General features: G+C 56.9%; 1 protein-coding gene across 1 annotated transcript; it reads left to right on the top strand.

Moving 5' to 3' along the window:
- Positions 1–315: 315 nt before the first annotated feature.
- Positions 316–17,816, top strand: LOC142067389 (polymeric immunoglobulin receptor-like). The gene is made up of 14 exons (XM_075115967.1): positions 316–737; positions 2,047–2,397; positions 2,772–3,092; positions 3,790–4,119; positions 5,531–5,627; positions 6,642–6,758; positions 10,781–10,965; positions 12,275–12,625; positions 13,000–13,320; positions 14,018–14,347; positions 15,466–15,541; positions 16,295–16,410; positions 16,828–16,877; positions 17,325–17,816. Exons 1-14 carry the CDS (start codon positions 689–691, stop codon positions 17,529–17,531), a joined length of 2,901 nt encoding a protein of 966 aa, XP_074972068.1. The 5' UTR covers positions 316–688; the 3' UTR covers positions 17,532–17,816.
- The last annotated feature ends 53 nt before the right edge of the window (positions 17,817–17,869 follow it).

The raw sequence follows: 17,869 nt of genomic DNA, 5'->3' as shown, positions 1-17,869 counted from the left end.
GCCCGGAACTCTATTCTGGCTCTTGAAAAACAAGTCCTGTGGCGACATGGCACCCCAGAGAGAATTGAGGCAGACAACAGGACTCATTTCCAAAATAACCTCATAGACACCTGGGCCAAAGAGCACGGCATTGAGTGGGTGTATCACACCCCCTGTCACACACCAGCCTCTGGGAAAATTGAAAGGTACAATGGACTGTTAAAAACTATGCTCAGAGCAATGGGGGGTGGGACATTCTAACACTGGGATACACATTTAGCAAAAGCCACGTGGTTAGTCAACACGAGGGGATCTGCCGATCGAGCTGGCCCTGCCCAGTCAGAAATCCTACATATTGTGGAAGGGGAAGGAGTCCCTGTAGTGCACCGGTGGGGGAGTGAGTGAGCGGCCGTGTGGGGCTGAGTTGCCAACTAAACCACAACACTCACCTAATTTATCTCAGGCAAGAGCAGCAAAGGGCCTTTGCCATCAGGACGGGCTGAGCTCTGATCTCAGCCACTTCCCCAAACGCACTCTGAAAATATATCAGTGTTGCTGCAGAACGGGGTGAAGGATTTCCGTTGGAAAGCAAGAGCTCAGGCACTTCCTCCAGCAGCGTCACTGCGATGCGGGAGGGCTCGCGAGGCAGACACTTTTGAACGGGACACGCTGGGCAGCCCCCAGCAATGCCCCTTGCCTGGGCTTGACGATGGCCGTGGAGCTGAGAGTCCTCCTCCTGCTGCCGCTCTGGGTCCCAGGTAAGAGAAGGGCTGGCCATGCCTCAGGCTTCCCACGCACCCAGGGGCAGAGGGACACCCTGCCCCACTTCCCGCTGCCTCTGCAGCTCCACAGCGGGGGGAAACCCAACACCGGCCGCACTCTGAGCTGAGCAACTCCTGGCAGGCATGGGGAGGGAAGGGGCAGCCCCAGTTCCCACCACCGCACGTCTCGCTCCTCCAGCCTCTCAGCGCAAACCACCCTGGGAGCAGAGAGCTCCACACTCCAAAGCAGCCCCGCCGCCTCCCCCACTCACTGTTTCCCATCGCACTGCCTGGCCCCGCGCCGCTCCCCTGATTGCATCCCTGGGTCAGGACAGAGCTGTCCGGGGGCGCCCACCTGCCTCCCCTGACACCCCAGCAGAAACCACAAACCTTCCAACATGTGGGAGGTTGGGGAAGCAAGGCCAAACAGTCCCAGGTCCTTGTTTCCCTCTGCAAAGGCTTGTTTGCCTCTCGGTGCCCGACCCATGCGGGGCTGTGCGTGCAGAGCGCTCGCACCATCTCTCTGGCACAGATGTGCTCTGGGCAGAGCTGCCCCTACACGGGCCTCCCTCCTCTCCCCCACTCTCTTCATCTCCCCCAGCAAGCGCTAGCTTTCCCCCAGCTCTTCAGCAGCACCTCTCAGGGCCAAAGGATGAACCCTTCAGAGCAGGGACTGCCTATGTGGGGTGCCTGGGCAGCCCTGTGCCCAGCACAGCCTCGCTCCCCCGCGTCGCTGGGCATCCTCGCAGGATGCGGCATGGAGGGGCTGCAGGCTGCTGGGGCAAGCTCAGGCCCAGACACGGCTCGAGCATTTTGTCCCCAGCACACACTGCCCTTGCTCCTTCCCTCTGTCCCAGCCCCACATCCCGTACAGGCGGCCACCTGGCTCCTGAGGGGCGCCTGAGCCCCAGCACTGCCACCCCCTGTGTGGGGAGGGCTTGGCCTCCAGTTCACCTCAGGCCAGGGGCGGGAACAGCGGGTGGGCTGCGGGGGCACCTCCAAGCACTGCGCCACGCACGGCTCCAATCAGCCTTCAAGGTCCAACCCCTCTACATGCACACATCTGTGGGTTTCAAATTGCAGCTGCAGTCCCAGCTCACATCTCAGCACTGATCACCAGAAATCAACCTTCCCATTGCAAAGTTTCTGAATTTACACGAGAAATAGGTCATGGTCTCTGGAGATCCTCCTGACACAAGTGCCCATGGAGGAGCGTCAGAGGCAGAGATTCCCCCGGTATGTATCAGGAGTGTGTGGGCAGCCCTGCATCAGCTCCCCTCACCCTCACCACATCTCATATTTACAGGTCTCCATGCCCAAACAACCGATGCTGTGGAGAGATTATCAGAAGGAAGCACTCTCTATATCCACTGTCCTTACACAGCAGACACAGGCTACTGGCAACCAAAAGCCTGGTGCCGCCTGAGAGGTGACAAATGTGAGCCCTTAGTGGAGACGACCATATCAAGCCGATACCCATATGTGACCCGGGCCACAATGGGGAAAGTTACAATAGAGGACTATCCCCTGAATCGCACTGTGTCCATCACCATGGTCAACCTCCAGGCAGAGGACTCAGGCATATACTCCTGTGCTTACCGTAACAGCAGCAACATATATTATCAACTAAAGACGATCTCCCTTATTGTTTTCAAGGGTAAGTACCTTTTTCCCCACACAAAAACAAATCTTGTCAGAAAGCAGCATCATTCCCTCCCCCGTTCTTTCCCCCCTCCACCACACAGCTGAGCGGCTGCCCCCAACCCCCACAGACACTCACCCTCCCCAGCCTCGCTCCCCACCTTCCCCGCTCACACCAGCACGCTCTAAAGGAGACCCACACACTCGCTGGCCCTGCAGCCTCCCCGCTCCCTCTTGTCCTGCCCTACCTCACCCCTGCCCTGCCTGACGGCCGCCCATGACGGACTTGCCCCAGGGCACAGGTTGGCCCAGCTGCCCAGCTCAGGCCAGGGGGCGGATGCCCGTGTGCCCACCGCTCGCCGCTCAGCGACCGCATGTGCTCTTTCGCAGAGTTGCACCGGTACGAGTTGGACGGTCTCTCTGTGCAGTGCCCGTACAGCACCCAGGGCTACGGCACAGATACAAAAACCTGGTGTCGAACACAAGGTCAGACTGAGTGTAACATCGTGGCGAGGATAAATTACCCTTCAGCACGTCGGAACAGTAAAGACCTGGAAGGCAGAACATTGATCTGGGATGACACCTGGGAGAGGACTGTCACCATCACCATGCAGAAGCTGCAGGCCCAGGACACCGGCCTGTACTGGTGTGCACTCTCCAGAGGCGGTCCCTTCACCCCTATAATGGGGGTCAAGCTCTCGGTGTCCAAGAGTGAGTACCTACTGGCAGCCAAGCGTGGCTGTTGGCAGATTTCAGCCCCACCTCCCCTGCCTGTTCCCCCTCCCGTCCTGCACCACACCTCAGAGCAGGGAGAAGCCCAGCGCTGCCGCCGCACACCTCGCGCCCATCTCTCCCTGCCTGCCTCTCTCTCTGCCGGACACGCTGGCGCCTGCCCCTTGGAGCCAAAGCTCAGGCCTGGCCCTTCGTGCTCTGCCTGCTCCCAGCAGAGACTCCCGCCACGTTCCCGTCACCTCCCACAAACGGGGCCACTTGTCACAACTGCTTCCCACAGCCACGAGCCAGCGGCTCCAGCAGCACCTTCCCCAGCTCAGCACTCGCTGGCCCACGCTGCCCACTGCTGGAGACCTCCCCCACGGCCAGCCATTGCTCTGGCTCTGGCCCCGCACTGGCCACCCCTCCCTGGTCATTGCCTCCCAGAGCCTACAGGCTGAGCGCCTGTGGCCACGCCGTCCCTGGGCAACCAAAGGAAGGGGAGGGACAGGACCCCTCCCAAGCTGTGACTCACCTCTGCGCCAGGAATCTGGCTCCAGCCCCCTTCTGCTCCTCGTCTCTGGAGGGAGAAGGACACCCAGGGACCACTCAGCCCACAGCATCTATTCCAGGGCTGGCAAAGGGGTGCCGCTGGGCCTGCTTTGGCATCTCACCAGGCGTGCCGGCTGTTTTCCAGGGCTCCAACAATACACAGCCAAGGAGTCAGACAATGTCTCTGTCCAGTGTCAGTACAGCGCCCAGCGCTATGGGGCTCTGAACAAAGCCTGGTGCAAAGAGGGAGCTCAGCAAGCATGTACTGCCATGGTCAACACGATTTCAAAGCCTTCACGGTACCTCAGGGCACCCCGGAAAGGCAGAGTCACGATCCAGGACGACAGCCAGCGGGGGATTGTCACCATCACCATGGAGGACGTGCAGGCACGGGACTCCGGCGTGTACTGGTGTGCGCTTTATGAACACCTGCATCTTTTCCGAATGGCGGAGGTTACGCTCAGTATTTCTAAGGGTGAGTCCTGACCTGTAGGGAAACGCGGTGGCTTCTACACTCCAGACGCACTTTCCTGCTCTCTCCCTCTAGTCTCTGCACTGCCCAGCTTACACCACCTCCCGCGCTACACCTGGCTGCGTTTCCCTGCCCAAACCCCACATCATCGTACCTTCTCACACTAACCATGCTCTGGAAGAGCAGCAGGCCTCAGAACTGAACCACATGCATGGGCTGGCTTACCTCTCTTTTACGCGAGTGCAGCTTCAGTCGTCCTCACAGAGGTGTTTCTGCCACTCAGTCTCATGATGCCAGTTCTGTCCCTTTACAGCAACTCATGCCTTGCCTTCCAAAGACTATTGAGACCTTCCCATGTGGTTGCCGAGAGGACGACCTTTACACCCCTAGTTTTAAGGTCTGAGGCTTCTTGTTTTCCTTCCAGCGCGATGGTTTAACACAAAGTGGTAACGCTTTGGCACCTGCTCGTGGCAGACTGGCACCGTGCTGCAGCCTCTCTGTCTGGAGGTTGGCAGAGCAGCGCGGAAGGGATATGGCAATCCAGGAGGGGAGAGGGGACGGCCTCATTCTCTAGGTGAAAATCCCGACACATGCCGCCGAACGCAGGCTCAGAGCAAGCAGGCTCCTGCACACACAACCTCCCCTGTGCACAGAAACTCTCCTGGAACAATTCTTCCAGCCGAGTCCTTCACGGGCAATGCTCTTTGCTCACTTTTCACAAGCCCCTGCCTGCTTCAGCACAGAGTCGTCAAGTGCTTCATTGCTGCCTGAAGATCTCTGCCATAGAGCATATCTGCTTGCACTTGCAGCGCTTCCCCCTCCACGTGTTGCGGTGGTACACGCAGAGCGGGGCTCCTGCTGAGCTCCTCACCCCTCCCTCCCCCTTTCCTCCCTCCCTCCCTCCCTTCCTCCCTCCCTCCCTCCCACCTTTTGATCCTCACCTGACTTTGCCTGCTGCCAGCATGGCTTGATGGCACAGCTTACGGCCTGGGCAGCTTGTCTGCGCTGGGTGTCACTGCGGGAGTGGCTTTCTACCCGTGTAGCAGTGGCCGGGAAATGGAGGTGGTAAATGCAAAGCAGCCCTGTAGTGACTGGTCTCCTCTTCACGTTTGTCATTGCAGTATCGGCTGGACCAACTTTGTCAGGTTCTGCAGGCACCAATCACTCAACCCCTTCTGGCGACAGCCCAGCACCGAGGTAAGGCCTAGGGGAAGTCACTGAGTTTGAACACAGGCAAGAGTTATTCAAGTCTTGTATTGGTTCCCCTGGACTTAACATCCCTTCACCGTGCCTGTAGAGATACTCCAGCCAGAGCACCACCTCAGCAGCTGCACACTTGCCTGGCCATTCTGCTTTGTGCTGTCTCCTTCACTGACAGAGGTCAATCCTTTCTCTGAATGCAATTCACTTGCAGATGAAACACCAAACATCCTTTCTTCCCCATCTCCAATGACTCCCTCATACGCCACTGAGACAACTACCGGTAATGAGGAAGAAGTAAAACAAAACAGGTGAGCTGTCCCCTGCTGCCAGGGGAGAGGGGCAGCACAGGCCAGTCTGGGCACTACAGGGTAGAAGAGAGCAGGGTCCGTCTTCTCTGTCTCGAGGTGACAAAAGAATCCCCTTCCTTTAGCAGCACACAAGTATGAGGGAAGTTGCTCATCTAATTTATCTCACAGATACTGAACTACTTGAGGAAGTCCTTCACAGAAGGTGACTAAGAAGCTGTGATGTTACAGGACAAAAAAACCCCATTCCTCTGTCTAGAAAGTAGCAAGCAGAAAAGAATAGAATAACTGTGGTTTCACCACGCTTGGCAAAAGAAATGAACGTGACTGCAAAGATCCTCTGCCAGAAATATCGCCAGGTGGAGGATGTGGCTGGGCACCTCTCTACCTCCCCCAAGGTGAAAACAAAGGACAAAAAAAAAACCCAAAACCTTGAAATGTAATGAACTCAATCTGGATAAAGAAAAATCTCCTGGTCTTTACTGGGAACCGAGGCCTCTGAAACAGGAGGATCTGTAGCTCTTTTGCTTTAGTTATGGCATAACTGACATCTTTGTCCATCCTCTTCGCATCATGAGAGCACGGAGCAATGAGTCTTCACACTACTTAGATACCGTGTGAAAATCGCCACACTCTTTCCATTTCTCTCTCTTCTTCATTGAGAGTAACTGTTAAATTTGCTCCTTTCAGAGTTTTCTGTGTGAGGATATCTCAAAGGCAATCTGCAGTATCCAGCTCCCCTCGGTTTGGAGAGACCAGCCTTTCATAATGCTAAACTGACGTCTGAAGAATTCTGCTGGCAACAGATTTACCTCCCTTCTTCCAGTCATTTCAGCCTCCCTTAAATAAGAATTCCTGCTGGATTTCCCTTACGAATGATCAAAGCACGTGTGTTCTATGAAATCCTTGCCCTCCCTGGGGAAGCCCTTGACCTCTCTGGATCAATTCTGCTGCTTCTGTGCATTTGTTTCTTTCTTTTGGGTTGGGGGTTTGGAATATTTTATTCTTTTCTTCTAGGTTCCAGATCATCCTTTGGCCTGGTGTTGCTATCGTGACCAGCAAGACCCTGGCAATAGTGATCCTAGTGTTCCTCGTGAGAAGGAGGAAGAGGAACTCCACAGTGAAGGCACCTAGATGACAGTAAGCAGCAAAATCACAGTGCAAAAGTGCAGTCATATCCTGAAAGGGAACGCCCTGCCTGGTGGGGATGCAACTCATGAGGGCTTTTAGCCAAAACCCAAGCAAGTCCCTTCCCACCAAAGCTTTTCCACTGGGGCAACTTCATGGGATTGAATCCTGTTCCAAGAAGCAATGAAATGGGTAAGACAGGACACAGACACCAACAGACACACTGAGACGCTGCCCTTGAGCACAGCAGTGAGAAAAGGACAAGGAAGAGAGGGGGGAAGAGGCCTGGGGAAAAAAAACCCTGTGCTATATAGAGTCAGGTTTCCCCTCTTTTCCCCAAGGTCTCTTGAATTTCTGAAATGCAACTCCTCCCACCACAGCACTCTGTACCTCCAACTACACAAAGCCTCCCTCTCACAAGGCTCAGGGGACACTCTGTACAACCAGGCAATCTGTGCCCAGGTCCAGGAATATTCCTATCATTCTGCAAGGCACAGGAAGTGTTTACCCCCTTCAGGAAACATCAGCCTTCTTTTCCCCTTGCTGGACTCAAGTATGAACCCATCCAGGCTAACAGACATTTCAGGAACGGCTTTTCCCTCCTCCTTCCCGGGGCCGGAGACACCAGGAGGGGAGGCAGTTGTGACAAGAGCTCATGTGACACTCCCTGCCAAAAGCACCTCTCTGCCCCAGGCTGAAGCAGTCTCTTCCAGCAAGCCACAGCACAAGCTACCACCTGCTGCCACCCTGCCAGCCTCACCTGAGGCCAGCCCTTAAATATCTTCTGCCACGGAAGAGAGCAGAGTCAAAGGGGAGTGGGAGAGAGGGGAGAAAACAGCTTCCTACTGCCTCAATTAATGCTCTCGTCCTCCTCCTCTTTCTATCCTTCCCAGCAAGAGCCCAGCCAGCAGCCTCCCCTCCTCAGCCCCTTTGGAGCAGCAGAGGAGAGTGGCGGGCTGGAGGAGCCCACGAGCACCATCCCCTGCTGGGAGCTGCCCTCGCAGCCTGGCTGGCCGCTGCCACCAGCTCTCCTGCACTGCCAGGTCCCAGCTGGGAGCGGTCCCGCTGCTGCAACAGCATAGGCTCTCACCCCACAGCACCTGCACTTCCCACAGGCATTGGCAAACCCTCTTGGCCTCCCCACGGGCCCCTGCACCAGGGCTCTGCGAGGGTGCCCCACAGGAAATAAAACGTGCAAAAGGCAAGTGGATCTGGTCTGGTTTCTCCAGCGGGGCACTCTGGAGGGAGGCACCACGAGGGCTCTGTGCATGGCAGAGCACAGGGCACAAGGGAATGGCCGCGGTGGTGGGGATCGGGGATCACAAACATAGAATCATGGGATTATTAAGGTTGGAAAAGACCTCTCGGATCAGCAAGTCCAGCCATCAACGCAACACCCCCAGGCCTCCTAAACCATGTCCCCAAGTGCTACACCTACACGATGTTTAAATACCCCCAGGGATGGTGACTCCCCCTCCTCTCTGGGCAGCCTCTTCCAATGCCTGACCACTCTTGCAGTAAAGGCATGTTTCCTAATAGCCAACCTGAGCCTCCCCTGACGCAGCTTGAGGCCGTTCCCTCTCATCCTGTCACTGGTGCCTTGGGAGCACAGACCAGCCCCCCCCTCACTCCAGCCCCTCTCAGGCAGCTGCAGAGAGCGAGAAGGTCTCCCCTCAGCCCCCTCTTCTCCAGGCTAAACCCCACCAGCCCCCTCAGCCACCCCCCAGCACACTTGTTCCCCAGACCCTGCCCCAGCCCTGCTGCCCTTCTCTGGACACGCTCCAGCCCCTCAAGGCCCTTCTTCTCCTGAGGGGCCCAAACCTGAGACCAGCATTCGAGGTGGGGCCTCCCCAGGGCCGAGCACAGGGGCCCCATCCCTGCCCGGCCCCTGCTGGCCACACCAGTGCTGACACAAGCCCGGGGGCTGGTGGCCTCCTTGGCCACCTGGGCACTGCTGGCTCATGCCCAGCCGGCTGTCAGCCAGCACCCCCAGGGCCTTCTCCACCGGGAACTTTCCGGCCACTCGGCCACAGGCCTGGAGCGTTGCCTAGGGTTGGTGTGACCCAAGTGCAGGACCCAGCACTCGGCCTTGTTAAACCTCATACAGCTGAGCTCAGCCCATCAATGCGGCCTGTCCAGGTCCCTCTGCAGAGCCTTCCTACCCTCACGCAGATCAACGCTCCCGCCCATCTTGGTGTCATCTGCAAACTTATAGAAACATAGAATCGTTAAGGTTGGAAAAGACCCTTAAGATCATCGAGTTCAACCGCTAACTTATCACTGCAAGTCCACCACTAAACAATATCCTCAAGTACCACATCAACTCTTCTTTTAAATACCTCCTGGGATGGAGACTCCACCACCTCCCCGGGCAGCCTGTTCCAATGCCTGACAACCCGTTCGGTGAAGAAGTTTTTCCTAACATCCAACCTAAACTTCCCCTGGCACAGCTTGAGACCATTTCCTCTCATCCTATCGCTTGTTACCAGGGAGAAGAGACCGACCCCTCCTCGCTACAACCTCCTTTCAGGTAGTTGTAGAGACCGATAAGGTCTCCCCTCAGCCTTCTCTTCTCCAGACTAAACAACCCCAATTCCCTCAGCCACTCCTCATAAGACTTCTTCTCTAGACCCTTCACCAACTTTGTTGCCCTTCTCTGGACACGCTCCAGCACCTCAATGTCCTTCTTGTCCTGAGGGGCCCAAACCTGCACACAGTACTTCAGGTGGGGGCTCACCAGTGCCAAGCACAGCGGAACTATCACCTCCCTGCTCCCGCTGGCCACACTGTCGCTGATCCAAGCCAGGATGCCATTGGCCTTCTTGGCCGCCTGAGCACACTGCTGGCTCATGTTCAGCCGGCTGCCAGCAATCTTACTGAGGACGCACTCCATCCCCTCATCCACATCATGGATAAAGACATTAAAAAAGACTGGCCCCAAAACTGAGCCCTGGGGAACATGGCTTGTAACCAGCCACCAACTGGGTTTAGCTCCATTCACCACCACTCTCTGGGCTCGGCCAGACAGACAGTTTTTTACGCAGCAAAGGGTACACCTGACTAAGCCAGCAGCCACCAGCTTCTCTAGGAGGATGCTGTGGGAGACACTGTCAAAGGCTTTGCTCAAGTGCAGGCGCACATCCACAGCCTTTCCTTCACCCACCAGGCTGACAGACCTGTACTTCCCTGGATCCTCCTTCCAGACCTTCTGGTAGATGAGCGCCACACTGGCAAGCTCCAGTCATCTGGCACCTCCCCTGTTACCCACCACTGCTGATAAATGATGGAGAGTGGCTTGATGAGCTCCTCCACCAGCTCCCTCAGTGCTCTCGGGTGGATTCTGTCTGGTCCCATAGGCTTGTGAGTGTCCAGGTGGCTCTGCAGGTCATAAACTGCTTCCTCCTGCATTACGGAGGGTTTATTCCCCTCCCCATCCCTGCCTTCCAGCTCAGGAGGCTGATTACCCTGGGGACAAATGGTCTGACAGTTAAAGACAGAGGAAAAAAAGGCATTTAGTAGCTCAGCTTTTCCCTTGTCCTCAGTGGCACCTTTCCCCTCCGCATCAGACAGAGGATGGGAGTGCTAGCAAAGACCTCCCTGTTCAGCCACGCCAGTTGCCTTCCCCACCGGTTTGTCTTACAGCACATGGGGACAGCCTGCTCCTGCGCCTTCAAGACGTCCTTGTTGAAGAATGCATGGCCTGTGGGAGTGTCCCTGCAGACACAGCCCTGGAGGCATTGCCACCCTGGCTTTGAGGAGACTTTGCAGCAAGGGGCTGGGTACGGGACATCTTGGGAACCCACAGAGAAGGGCTGGGCCACGGCAAAGGTCCTGCTCCAGCCTCCATGGCTCCGGACAGACAAAGGAGCGCCCCGTTGCCACTGGCGTCAGGGCAGAGCGTGACAATGGCCAGGCGAGAGCAGCAAAGGGCCTTTGCCATCAGGACGGGCTGAGCTCTGATCTCAGCCACTTCCCCAAACGCACTCAAAATTATCTTAATATCAGTGTTGCTGCAGAACGGGGTGAAGGATTTCCGTTGGAAAGCAAGAGCTCAGGCACTTCCTCCAGCAGCGTCACTGCGATGCGGGAGGGCTCGCGAGGCAGACACTTTTGAACGGGACACGCTGGGCAGCCCCCAGCAATGCCCCTTGCCTGGGCTTGACGATGGCCGTGGAGCTGAGAGTCCTCCTCCTGCTGCCGCTCTGGGTCCCAGGTAAGAGAAGGGCTGGCCATGCCTCAGGCTTCCCACGCACCCAGGGGCAGAGGGACACCCTGCCCTGCTTCCCGCTGCCTCTGCAGCTCCACAGCGGGGGGAAACCCAACACCGGCCGCACTCTGAGCTGAGCAACTCCTGGCAGGCATGGGGAGGGAAGGGGCAGCCCCAGTTCCCACCACCGCACGTCTCGCTCCTCCAGCCTCTCAGCGCAAACCACCCTGGGAGCAGAGAGCTCCACACTCCAAAGCAGCCCCGCCGCCTCCCCCACTCACTGTTTCCCATCGCACTGCCTGGCCCCGCGCCGCTCCCCTGATTGCATCCCTGGGTCAGGACAGAGCTGTCCGGGGGCGCCCACCTGCCTCCCCTGACACCCCAGCAGAAACCACAAACCTTCCAACATGTGGGAGGTTGGGGAAGCAAGGCCAAACAGTCCCAGGTCCTTGTTTCCCTCTGCAAAGGCTTGTTTGCCTCTCGGTGCCCGACCCATGCGGGGCTGTGCGTGCAGAGCGCTCGCACCATCTCTCTGGCACAGACATGCTCTGGGCAGAGCTGCCCCTACACGGGCCTCCCTCCTCTCCCCCACTCTCTTCATCTCCCCCAGCAAGCGCTAGCTTTCCCCCAGCTCTTCAGCAGCACCTCTCAGGGCCAATGGATGAACCCTTCAGAGCAGGGACTGCCTATGTGGGGTGCCTGGGCAGCCCTGTGCCCAGCACAGCCTCGCTCCCCCGCGTCGCTGGGCATCCTCGCAGGACGTGGCATGGAGGGGCTGCAGGCTGCTGGGGCAAGCTCAGGCCCAGACACGGCTCAAGCATTTTGTCCCCAGCACACACTGCCCTTGCTCCTTCCCTCTGTCCCAGCCCCACATCCCGTACAGGCGGCCACCTGGCTCCTGAGGGGCGCCTGAGCCCCAGCACTGCCACCCCCTGTGTGGGGAGGGCTTGGCCTCCAGTTCACCTCAGGCCAGGGGCGGGAACAGCGGGTGGGCTGCGGGGGCACCTCCAAGCACTGCGCCACGCACGGCTCCAATCAGCCTTCAAGGTCCAACCCCTCTACACGCACACGTCTGTGGGTTTCAAATCGCAGCTGCAGTCCCAGCTCACATCTCAGCACTGCTCACCAGAAATCAACCTTCCCATTGCCAAGTTTCTGAATTTACACGAGAAATGGGTCATGGTCTCTGGAGATCCTCCTGACACAAGTGCCCACGGAGGAGCGTCAGAGGCACAGATTCCCCCGGTATGTATCAGGAGTGTGTGGGCAGCCCTGCATCAGCTCCCCTCACCCTCACCACATCTCATATTTACAGGTCTCCATGCCCAAACAACCGATGCTGTGGAGAGATTATCAGAAGGAAGCACTCTCTATATCCACTGTCCTTACACAGCAGACACAGACTACTGGCAACCAAAAGCCTGGTGCCGCCTGAGAGGTGACAGATGTGAGCCCTTAGTGGAGACGACCATATCAAGCCGATACCCATATGTGACCCGGGCCACAATGGGGAAAGTTACAATAGAGGACTATCCCCTGAATCGCACCGTGTCCATCACCATGGTCAACCTCCAGGCAGAGGACTCAGGCATATACTCCTGTGCTTACTGTCACTACACCGACTTATATTATCAACTAAAGACGATCTCCCTTATTGTTTTCAAGGGTAAGTACCTTTTTCCCCACACAAAAACAAGTCTTGTCAGAAAGCAGCATCATTCCCTCCCCCGTTCTTTCCCCCCTCCACCACACAGCTGAGCGGCTGCCCCCAAACCCCACAGACACTCACCCTCCCCAGCCTCGCTCCCCACCTTCCCCGCTCACACCAGCACGCTCTAAAGGAGACCCACACACTCGCTGGCCCTGCAGCCTCCCCGCTCCCTCTTGTCCTGCCCTACCTCACCCCTGCCCTGCCTGACAGCCGCCCATGACGGACTTGCCCCAGGGCACAGGTTGGCCCAGCTGCCCAGCTCAGGCCGGGGGGCGGATGCCCGTGTGCCCACCGCTCGCCGCTCAGCGACCGCATGTGCTCTTTCGCAGAGTTGCACCGGTACGAGTTGGACACTCTCTCTGTGCAGTGCCCGTACAGCACCCAGGGCTACGGCACAGATACAAAAACCTGGTGTCGAACACAAGGTCAGACTGAGTGTAACATCGTGGCGAGGATAAATTACCCTTCAGCACTTCAGAACAATAAAGACCTGGAAGGCAGAACATTGATCTGGGATGACACCTGGGAGAGGACTGTCACCATCACCATGCAGAAGCTGCAGGCCCAGGACACCGGCCTGTACTGGTGTGCACTCTCCAGAGGCGGTCCCTTCACCCCTATAATGGGGGTCAAGCTCTCGGTGTCCAAGAGTGAGTACCTACTGGCAGCCAAGCGTGGCTGTTGGCAGATTTCAGCCCCACCTCCCCTGCCTGTTCCCCCTCCCGTCCTGCACCACACCTCAGAGCAGGGAGAAGCCCAGCGCTGCCGCCGCACACCTTGCGCCCATCTCTCCCTGCCTGCCTCTCTCTCTGCCGGACACGCTGGCGCCTGCCCCTTGGAGCCAAAGCTCAGGCCTGGCCCTCCGTGCTCTGCCTGCTCCCAGCAGAGACTCCCGCCACGTTCCCGTCACCTCCCACAAACGGGGCCACTCGTCACAACTGCTTCCCACAGCCACGAGCCAGCGGCTCCAGCAGCACCTTCCCCAGCTCAGCACTCGCTGGCCCACGCTGCCCACTGCTGGAGACCTCCCCCACGGCCAGCCATTGCTCTGGCTCTGGCCCCGCACTGGCCACCCCTCCCTGGTCATTGCCTCCCAGAGCCTACAGGCTGAGCGCCTGTGGCCACGCCGTCCATGGGCAACCAAAGGAAGGGGAGGGACAGGACCCCTCCCAAGCTGTGACTCACCTCTGCGCCAGGAATCTGGCTCCAGCCCCCTTCTGCTCCTCGTCTCTGGAGGGAGAAGGACACCCAGGGACCACTCAGCCCACAGCGTCTATTCCAGGGCTGGCAAAGGGGTGCCGCTGGGCCTGCTTTGGCATCTCACCAGGCGTGCCGGCTGTTTTCCAGGGCTCCAACAATACACAGCCAAGGAGTCAGACAATGTCTCTGTCCAGTGTCAGTACAGCGCCCAGCACTATGGGGCTCTGAACAAAGCCTGGTGCAAAGAGGGAGCTCAGCAAGCATGTACTGCCATGGTCAACACGATTTCAAAGCCTTCACGGTACCTCAGGGCACCCCGGAAAGGCAGAGTCACGATCCAGGACGACAGCCAGCGGGGGATTGTCACCATCACCATGGAGGACGTGCAGGCACGGGACTCCGGCGTGTACTGGTGTGCGCTTTATGAACACCTGCATCTTTTCCGAATGGCGGAGGTTACGCTCAATATTTCTAAGGGTGAGTCCTGACCTGTAGGGAAACGCGGTGGCTTCTACACTCCAGACGCACTTTCCTGCTCTCTCCCTCTAGTCTCTGCACTGCCCAGCTTACACCACCTCCCGCGCTACACCTGGCTGCGTTTCCCTGCCCAAACCCCACATCATCGTACCTTCTCACACTAACCATGCTCTGGAAGAGCAGCAGGCCTCAGAACTGAACCACATGCATGGGCTGGCTTACCTCTCTTTTACGCGAGTGCAGCTTCAGTCGTCCTCACAGAGGTGTTTCTGCCACTCAGTCTCATGATGCCAGTTCTGTCCCTTTACAGCAACTCATGCCTTGCCTTCCAAAGACTATTGAGACCTTCCCATGTGGTTGCCGAGAGGACGACCTTTACACCCCTAGTTTTAAGGTCTGAGGCTTCTTGTTTTCCTTCCAGCGCGATGGTTTAACACAAAGTGGTAACGCTTTGGCACCTGCTCGTGGCAGACTGGCACCGTGCTGCAGCCTCTCTGTCTGGAGGTTGGCAGAGCAGCGCGGAAGGGATATGGCAATCCAGGAGGGGAGAGGGGACGGCCTCATTCTCTAGGTGAAAATCCCGACACATGCCGCCGAACGCAGGCTCAGAGCAAGCAGGCTCCTGCACACACAACCTCCCCTGTGCACAGAAACTCTCCTGGAACAATTCTTCCAGCCGAGTCCTTCACGGGCAATGCTCTTTGCTCACTTTTCACAAGCCCCTGCCTGCTTCAGCACAGAGTCGTCAAGTGCTTCATTGCTGCCTGAAGATCTCTGCCATAGAGCATATCTGCTTGCACTTGCAGCGCTTCCCCCTCCACGTGTTGCGGTGGTACACGCAGAGCGGGGCTCCTGCTGAGCTCCTCACCCCTCCCTCCCCCTTTCCTCCCTCCCTCCCTCCCTTCCTCCCTCCCTCCCTCCCACCTTTTGATCCTCACCTGACTTTGCCTGCTGCCAGCATGGCTTGATGGCACAGCTTACGGCCTGGGCAGCTTGTCTGCGCTGGGTGTCACTGCGGGAGTGGCTTTCTACCCGTGTAGCAGTGGCCGGGAAATGGAGGTGGTAAATGCAAAGCAGCCCTGTAGTGACTGGTCTCCTCTTCACGTTTGTCATTGCAGTATCGGCTGGACCAACTTTGTCAGGTTCTGCAGGCACCAATCACTCAACCCCTTCTGGCGACAGCCCAGCACCGAGGTAAGGCCTAGGGGAGGTCACTGAGTTTGAACACAGGCAAGAGTTAGTAATGTCTCGCCCACAACACACCTGTCTCACTGCCCAGGCACTCTTGGGCACTCTGAAGGCTCCTGCTCACAGAAAATTAAGGTATGACAGACATCCTGCCAAAGGTGGCCTCTCTTCTTCCAGCTCTGCCCTGAGCGTAATCACAAAGGAAGAAGCAGATATTGATAAAATCGTCTCGCACCCTTCTGGAATGTACATGCCTACCTACTTTTTCACCCTTATATCTTTGGGCTCTGCTCTTTGTGGCAACAGAAACCCCCTGATTCTGCCCCTAAGCCCTTCTGTCTCGACTTCGCCTGTCTCGACCAGGCCCTAAGAGGTAAAGGATTTTCTTCCTTTGGACGTCTGCTGTCATCAACACCACAGCAGCACCTAAGGGTACAATCGCACGTCAGCTCCAGTGTGCCAGGTGCAGCAACGCACAGGAGGAGAAGGCAGTACCCGCTCCAGAGACCCTGGAGTTGTGCTCTCAGCTCTCAACGGCGGCTTGTTTTTACAGCCCAGGGAGTACTTTAGGAAAAGCTCAGAAGGCACAGCCATGTAGAGAAGTCAAGGTAGCATTTCTGCAGGAGAACCAGACCCTCCTTCCAAGGCCATAAAAGCTATTCCTGTCCCTTTTTTGGTCACTGTTTGGTAACAGGCTGCGCCAGCATCACGCTGTGCTACCATCTAACGCTGCTAACTCCTCTGCTCCCCTGGCTTCAGCTCAGCTGTAAACATCTTCATCCTACTCTCTGGGGTCCTGAGCGTCCTCTTCATCCTGGCACTGATCACCTCGATCACGCTGTGCATCAGGCGGCGCAAGCAGCTCAAGAGAAGAGGTATGTGGAGGCTGGTGATGCCTCGTGCTCTAGTCTGTGCTGAACAGGGCCTTCTCTGGCCTTCACTTTTCTGCTCCAGGCGAGCTTATTCCCACCTCACAGTGCCTGGGAGAGGATAAGGCAGGGGCAGCCTGAGAAGCCTCAAGGCAGGCTCCTTGCTGCCGTCTCCTCTCACAGTAAGTCAAACCCATGCTCCTCCAGGCTCTGCACAGGGCACCTCCTACCATGGTAGAGGAGAACTAGAGTGACAGCAATGTCTTCACCAGTTCAGGGTAGATGTGTCCCACTGGCACAGCCATTGCTGCCACCACTGGGCGATCCCACAGCCTTCCCCAGCAATCCTGAAGCATAGGCAACGTCCAGGCACTTCATGGACTTCTCTGCTTCTAACGCCTCTGCTTTTGGCTCATTCCAAAGGTCCCAGTCAAGCAGAGGACATCTATGACAAACCAGAGGACATAGCACAGGTAAGGGAGACAATCGATTTCCCATGTGGCACCTGACTGCCTTACCAATAGTCTGTGAGGAGCTGGCTGATGAGGATCCTGCTGCTCATTTCTGGCTGTGAGCAGGAGGGGAAATGGGATTGAATGTCACCAGAGAGAGGAATGTTCCCAGGTGGAGAGAGAGGGGCGTAATTCACGTAAGGAAACTCTAAACCACAGTGGAGCAAATTCTAGTAATCTCTGAGAAATTGCTCCAAGACTAGAAGCCAAGGTGAAACGATGGGGTTGTAACCTGTCTCGAGGGGAGGGGATGAAGGAAAGAGTCCTCTCTTCTTCCACCTCAGTCATGCCCAAAGGTAAGTTTTTACATGGCCTCTCCTCTCCTCCTGGGAGAATCCTGTTCTTCTGATAACAGCTGTGGCCTGGCACGGCATCATGCAAACAAGGGTTTTCCCTTTCTTTTCACAGCCTGACAGCACTGAAAGAATGGAAAGTCCCAGTCATGACAGCACAGACCTAAAATACGTTACCCTGAACTTTAAATCCCAACTCAGCCCTGAGGATCCTCTCTACTGCAATGCTGAACCAAATCAGACTCACAGGAAACCCGAAGAGGAAAACGTGGAATATGCTATCATTGCACTCAAGCAGTTGCCGACGAACGACAAGGGGTGAAGCACAGAATCCCCAAACAGTCCAGAAACGGGAGAAAAAAACTGGAATACAAAGTGGGAACGGGGAGGAGGAGGTGTGTGGATGGACACTGGGGAAAGGTCTACGCTTCCGCTGCCGTGTCTATGTTGCCTATGCATCTTAAGCCTTCCCTCCTGTTAGAGGCCAGGAGAGAATTTTGCCCCAAGTGTGCAGATCCTCTCAGGTCAGACAGACGTGCTGGGTAATTCTCAGGATCCCTTACGCATCTGCTTTCTTCAACTCCAGTAAAACGCAGACTCTTTTGGAGAGGCAGCCGTGGAGGACTGACCTTTTGAAAAGGAGCAATATTCCTCTGGTCG

Source organism: Phalacrocorax aristotelis, chromosome 21 (assembly GCF_949628215.1).
Source record: "Phalacrocorax aristotelis chromosome 21, bGulAri2.1, whole genome shotgun sequence".
Lineage (NCBI taxonomy): Eukaryota > Metazoa > Chordata > Aves > Suliformes > Phalacrocoracidae > Phalacrocorax > Phalacrocorax aristotelis.
This window is presented reverse-complemented; position numbering and strand designations above follow the sequence as displayed.

Excerpts from the sequence above, each read along its gene's own strand:
- LOC142067389 (XM_075115967.1), top strand. The coding sequence starts at position 689 with ATGGCCGTGGAGCTGAGAGTCCTCCTCCTGCTGCCGCTCTGGGTCCCA. Across the intron at positions 15,542-16,294 it reads GGCGACAGCCCAGCACCGAG|CTCAGCTGTAAACATCTTCA; the intron begins GTAAGGCCTAGG and ends CCCTGGCTTCAG. Across the intron at positions 16,878-17,324 it reads AACCAGAGGACATAGCACAG|CCTGACAGCACTGAAAGAAT; the intron begins GTAAGGGAGACA and ends TTCTTTTCACAG.